This window comes from Branchiostoma belcheri, unplaced genomic scaffold, assembly GCF_001625305.1.
Source record: "Branchiostoma belcheri isolate BF01 breed outbred unplaced genomic scaffold, Haploidv18h27 scaffold38, whole genome shotgun sequence".
Taxonomy (NCBI): domain Eukaryota; kingdom Metazoa; phylum Chordata; class Leptocardii; order Amphioxiformes; family Branchiostomatidae; genus Branchiostoma; species Branchiostoma belcheri.
The window spans coordinates 1,648,373-1,655,397 of NW_017803998.1; the positions used below are offsets into that span (position 1 = coordinate 1,648,373).

The window sequence follows — 7,025 nt, forward strand, 5'->3', positions numbered from 1 at the left end:
TAAACGCCAGTACTTATAACGTAGAACCACTGACGGGCCGTGAGGCAGGGGAAACTTTTGAATGGGAAGGATTTGTGCAACGCCACTTGGCAGAAAGGTGGTCCAGAATGTTTGTCGGAGCATGGGCTACTTTAAATTTGGCGGCACAGCCTTTATTGTATTTTGCAGACGATTTTCGTGTCGACTGTGAGCTGTGCCGCCATTGGGGGCTAAGCAGAAGGACGGGGGCAAAGCAGAATTGCGCCGGGGGCGTAGAGGAACGACGGGGGCGAAGCAGATTTTTGCGGGGGCGAAGCAGAACGGGGCGGGGGCGAAGCAGAACGGCGGGGGCGAAGAGGAAGGAGTTTCATGGGGGTGCCATAGTATACTGATATCTTCGAGGCAAAAATACAATGTTGCTGACAAAATATGGCTGTTTGCTTCATATTGTAAGCTGGTTCCGAACATTGTGTATGTAACTGTTACACTATGTATGTTTTTGCAGTGCAAGTACGCATTTCAACTGTATTACTGCTGTGCTACGGAATGGTGCTTTTTAGTGCAATCATAAACTTTTCCTGTTGTACGTACGTATACTGAAAATTCAATTTCCTGCAAAAATAAATATGCTTTAATATGACTTGCACGGCTGGGTGAGCGATTGCAACCTACATGTGTACCTGTGATGCTCACTGTACACCAATTTGAATGCACACTACATGTACATGTACTTGTAGAGGTTGTAGGCTGGAGGTTTTGTTTTTGTAACACCTTTAGCATGTTAAAGAACCCACCGCACTTATTGCTATGTGTATATACATATATGGGTCCTTTGCAGTGTGAGTGGATGAAACCATACAGTCTGGTATTATGCAGTTTGTACTACTTACTTTAAAAACTGTTGTTTTAATACATGTATATTGCTTTGAGGCAGCATATCGTTTATGAAAAGAAAAAAAAAGGGTGATATAACCTTTATGCTAACCTTCTAACACACTCACTAGTGCTGCTTACCTAAACCCACATTTAGGTTTAGGTCCGGATTCAAGTCCAGAGGTTTAGGTTCAGTTCCGGACTTGTAAGTCCAGACCTAAACCCATGGCATATACAAAAAAATTTGCATGTTGCAATGTTGTCTGGGTGAAACTTTGGCCACATAACATGGAGGCCGACACTTTATGATGCCCGATGGCAATGTTTTCTTCATTTTGCAGCAAAGATTTTGCAATCTACGGAAGGTTTTAGGTGGTTTGGAAAGAAAAGGGGTATGTGAAATGGTCTTTTATGGTAATAAGTCCGGACTCGGTTCTCAACTTAACATTCTTACAAGTCCGGATCCAAGTCCAGTGAACCGGTACGCAGCACTAACACTCACTACTCACTCACTATCCGGTTCAGCGTCTGTTGTTCGGAACTTGTTCCCCATTTTCCGAGGGTTAGACGTACTATCACACTAATGCTGAGGCTTGATGGCAGCAAAACACAATGAAACACAACACATAGTATAAGAAAACACAACAGTGCTACCAGTTGTGCCAACTCACCTGTCCATAATTATATGGCCACACTCACTCTCTATGGGAATAAACATTAACAGTTCCTGTTCCAAACATCCCAATTGGCATCGTCTGTTACCACCTATAGCCTAGTACTAGTAGTAGGCTCAACGCACATCGTGCAAGAGGACTGAGTGAGTGAGTGTTACCACCTATTAAATAAGTTTAAAAGAAACAATGGCAACGGTTTCTGAACAGTTTTTAGAGTGATCCATATCTCCTAAATTCTGAAATTTGTAAAATTTGTCTGGTGCTGATAATTTTTTATGCAGGTATCTCCAAAAAAGTATTTTGAGCCCTGCAGTTTCATTTTTGAAGGGGAACCCTAGGCCTTATAATGGGCTCACTCTTAAACTAAAGCCTATTTTTGCCAAATTCTACAATCCTACCCCTTACAAAGGCCTGGTGGAGGCTAATTTCTCATTCCCCCTTAACGGCTTGTGCTTCCTCTGCCCTCTGTTCCAAGGCCAGAGCCTCTAGTCTATTCTGTAGGGTTTCTCCGAACGATTGTCTGTATCCCAAGCTGAGGTCATCCAACAGTGCATAGATGGTCTCGTAGTGCCGGGAGTAACAGGACTGGTTAACCTCGTCAAACTTGTGACCAACCACCTGAAGGAAAGAGAGAGAGTATGATACTATACTCATTTTCACCTGTCGCAGGGCTCGAAATTAACGGTGTCCCGATGGCCAGAGACCACTAAAATTTAGGCTGGGACAACTAAAGAGACACTTAAGGACATTTTTGGGACAATACAAAAATAATCAACATCAGAATATCAGCCCTCCTTTTGTTCTAAGTAGGCACACGTCCCTGCTATTGGATCCAGAAAATTCCCCCGAATTTCCTGTCTACTCTGCAATTATAGTGCACCTGGGAGTGAACATAAGCAAAATAAAGTTGACTTCAACTCAAGTTGAAGTCATACAACATTTCGCAAAAAACAGTTTGGGACAGTTCATCCTCACTTTGGGACAATTGAAATTTATTCTTAGGGACTGTGCTGGGACAATAAGAAGAAAAGTTTTTTTTAAAATTTGAGGCCTGCTGTCAAGAGAGGAAAGTCGTGTCAAGTTCCTTGCCAAAGGGTATAAGATCAGTCTCTTGGCAAGGTTCGAACCCAGGACCTCTTGGTTCTGAATTGAGCACAATATCGTAGTGCCACACATTACCCTAAAAATATTTATTTTGTGATACAATTGTAGTTATAATTCTTTTGTACTACAGATTTGATTCAACCATGAAATTCAAACATCTTGAAAATCTTTTCCCTTATACCATAAAATAAAACTACTGCAAAAGTAAATACATGCATGCAAAATGTCCTTGGTATGACTTATTACATGTTTTTATGTATTTAATATGAGTATACAGTTTTCCCTTCAAATAGATTTTGTTTTCAGTACTATACTATGTGCTTTTTAATAATCATGGTAAGGCACATCAGGACACTGACAGGAAGTTAGGTCAAAGGTCCCAGATAGACAAGGTTATTTCTTTTCCTGTCTTTAATTTTCTGCTACATGGATGTTGACTTTTTGGAGCCAGCAAGAAATTCACTATGAGTTGGTTAATTTCTTAGATTTTGAAATCTCTTCAACCCTGAGGCATTGCCAAAAAACATATAATCAACTGGATAAACACTTAACAAATACATATTAAACACAAAATAAGCAGAATTTACCTTTGTACAAACAAATTCGGGGTACAAATAATGTAGATTTTTCATCCCAGTCCACTGTTTCTGTGTTGTTCTCTTTTAAATCATCACTTCAAAACATCTGAGAACCAACAAAGTAACGTTACATGTAAATTAGTCTGGCCTTAGCATAATTGGAATTTTGAAGGACACTTACCCGAAAACCTTGTAATGACAGCTCCAGACACAGACTACATTCCTCCTTGGTCTGTACATTAATGTAGACAGTCTGGTCTGTACTAGTTAGTGTTGTTGACTTGTAAACATGTCTCACAGCAAAGCCTATCTCCTTCACTGCCTCTGCCGCTTCCAGGTGCAACAATTTCACTTCTTCTTGGTCCAAGCTTTCTCTCTGTTCAGTGTCTTTTCCAGGAATGTTAGAAAGTGATGGTTTTATTGTATCTGGATTGTTCGTATCTCTGGTTGATGTTTGTGCCTGCTTTGCTGCAACATCTGAGGCTTCTGCGGATGACTGCAGTGGTTCCATTGCTGCTGCAGGGTTGGGGTTGAGTTGTTGCTTCGTGTGCCCATCTTTACTGTTAGGATTGCTGTCCCGTGCAGCTCTTTTTTCTGCCATCTCTTTTTCGCAACCTGCAATGTAAGAAAAAGAGACTATTACCAATGTAGAGCTTGAAATCATTTTTTTTCTTCTAAACACTGAAAATTACTTGCAACTGCAACAGACAAATTTTAACTGCACTACCCGGAATTTAGGACTATATGGATGACTATAGATCATACTAAAATCTGTTCATAAACCATAATATGTCCTTATAATGTCTTTTATCCTTCATACACTGTAGGTGGTAACAGTCAATGCAGCAAATAAAAATGCTCATACATGTACATCTTCATGTACAGTATATACATATATTTAAACTCAGTACATGGACCAGTACAGGTTAGGTGCAGGTAGACATCAGAAATACCTGCACAGCTCCAATTTTACCTGCACCATGGAGGTAAATTTACCTCCATGCCTGCACTAACCGGATACTCAGTACATGGACCAGTACAGGTTAGGTGCAGGTAGACATTAGAAATACCTGCACAGCTCCAATTTTACCTGTACTAACCTGCATATACCCAGTACATGGACCAGTGCAGGTAAGGTGCAGGTAGACATCAGAAATACCTGCACAGCTCCAATTTTACCTGTACTAACCTGCATATACCCAGTACATGGACCAGTGCAGGTTAGGTGCAGGTAGACATCAGAAATACCTGCTCTAACTCGCATATACAGGTGATATTTCCAGCCGTGTATTGCCATGACAAGTCATGTGGTCCTTATGCAGGTGTATTTACTTGTATAAGTTGGACTGTATTAGCTCTAACATACGCCAAAAAGTGCTGATCTAGTCTCTAGTCACAATTTCAGATGGGTGGGGAGGGGGGCGGTCATATCATTGATACATTTCCCTCTACGACTTCAAAGTTACACATTGTCATCACTGCAGCATGGAAGAAACCAGCACAGTCTTTATCGCTGACCGAAGACTTACCTTGAGGTGCCGCCAAACCTTTCAGAGAGACGCTGTTCCGCGTTTACTTCGGAGTCGGCTGAAAAAAGTATCAGGCGACCACCATTTTGAATTACCCATGAGGCATGGCGCTTGTATTTTGTTTTGGCTAGCAGACGACAAAAAATGCATAACTTTGTCAAAACACGACAAAAATGAAAAATTCATCGCGATTCAATTGTTTTAATAGAGTACGAAATATTAACTGAAGCAAACGCTAGACAAAGGCTAATATTAAAAGACTAGAATTAGATTAGAATACGATCACAAACAGGGTAGGGCTGTAGTCGTGTCACTGCAGCGACACCTAGCAACGGGAAGTAGAACCGCACTGCAGATGTCTAGGAAAACTGCCAAGTGCAGATTGGTCTCACCTTGGAGGTATGTGATTTCTACCTCCCTGGTCTGACTATATTATCCACCCCCACACTGTCAAAACCATGTGGGCAAAATTACTTTCACGAAAATTAGTCTGTGAGTCAGATAGCTGATGAAACAACTATACCACGTGACCCGCTGTATCACAAAGTCATCATTTTCACTCTGCCACACCGACGACGACAGTTATATTTTTACGTACAGCATCTTCTTTTAAAAGGTAAGCCAATTTTTGACAAACTCTCTTACTCCATATTCTTATAATGACAAACAAGTACAGACACTCAAGTTATATATACATTAACTTGTATTAGCGCAGCCACCAAACAATGGAAATGTCTATAAAACTACAAAAAGAATTTTAAGATATAACGTTTATGACAAATGTATGCAACGTCAAAAATATATATAAACGAGATGCTGACAAACTATTTAGGAATTTTGGTGGGAGGAAAACACTAGAGAGAAATGACGCGGTCGTCATAGGCAAGACGTTGGGCCAGGTGCGATCCTAAATAGTGCCCTTTGTGGTCGCGTTGGGCAAGCGGTTTAGACAAGTACAACGTCCATGGGTAAAATCTGGACCGAGAACAATTGGTCGTTAGGGTCGGCTTATAGAGGCGGTCGCTTAGACAACTGACTGTACCTTGTATCGAAATAGAAACTTCAGTAAAATTAACGTACCTTAGCTTTATCACCCAGTATGTTTCAAAATTAATGTGTATGGAAAGGTACTAAAACATCGCGCGTCTTTTCACTGGGAAAAAACTATAACGTACATATGCATTACATGATGTCTTTAATCGTCTTAAACGAAGCCAACCCCCTTAATGATAGAAAACGCAAAACGAATTTATCTCCCCATTGCTGAGAAAGTATATTTTGTTGTGAAACAAAATGGTGAAGAACAAAAACATTCATTTATTCATATTAGGCACTAGACAATACTGTACCTAGCTATAGAGATTGTGTATATAAGATTACATAGCTGCAATGTTTCTATACGCACGATATGACGAAGTGTCTCCAAGAGCAACAGACTATTATGTGATACTTGTTTTTTAAACTACGCCAACACAGGAATCGTTACAACTCAGCAACAGACACTATTCTCTGAGGCTCGGGGAAGCTTCTGAATTTCTGAAAGGTACATTACTGCTTAGACTGTTTGGTTTTTAAGTACGGAAGGGTTGTTTTGGATGGCTGTACTGTATGTTTGTGTGTCTGCCTGTCTAGAAAGAGTAGACAGCACGGGGGTAGGGTAGATTGACAGACAGGATGACAAAGGTCAGACATAGGAAATGGCTCTGGCCGGGTAATGGGAAAATTCAGGCAGCCCGGGATTACATAATGAACCCTAATATATACTTCACAAGTCTAAAATCTCCGATTTCTTAATTTCTATGATTATATACAAGAAAATGCAATCACGTTTGAAATAAAGGGTGTGTTCAAAACCGAATGTGGTTAAGTTATAATCTATGAAAAATCTGTAAAGTAAAGCGAAGAAGAAAGTATGTCTCATCATTTTGGTTTTTTTTTTTCAATTTAAGTATCTCTTATTATCCGGACGGATTAGGTTGAGAGCACGTGGGTGGGAAGGATGACAGACAGAATGATAGATTGGGAGCCGGTGCCAACAGGCAAAAATCGACATTCAAGAAGCCGAGGATCAGATACTTTCAGGAAATCTGAATTCTTCGATTTTTGTTGTTTATTTGCATTAATTCAGGATATTAAAGGAAGGCCTCTGCGGGTGAAGAAAAAAAAGCCGAGACACCCGGTCCAAAGGACAACCAGTATCCCAAGATCGCCTTGCAGCCAAGAAAACAACATCAGCGTATAACAAGCTTAGGCCTTTTTTTCGTAAGGTTAGACATAATAACAAGTAT

At 40.5% G+C, this 7,025-nt stretch overlaps 1 protein-coding gene across 1 annotated transcript; it reads right to left on the reverse strand.

Moving 5' to 3' along the window:
* Positions 1-1,286: 1,286 nt before the first annotated feature.
* LOC109476557 (GSK3-beta interaction protein-like) lies at positions 1,287-4,813 on the reverse strand. The gene is made up of 4 exons (XM_019777543.1): positions 4,738-4,813; positions 3,390-3,823; positions 1,688-2,144; positions 1,287-1,617 (listed from the first exon to the last, which is right to left on the reverse strand). The coding sequence occupies exons 2-3, from the start codon at positions 3,807-3,809 to the stop codon at positions 1,956-1,958; spliced, it is 609 nt and encodes a 202-aa protein (XP_019633102.1). The 5' UTR covers positions 3,810-3,823; positions 4,738-4,813; the 3' UTR covers positions 1,287-1,617; positions 1,688-1,955.
* Positions 4,814-7,025: the final 2,212 nt, after the last annotated feature.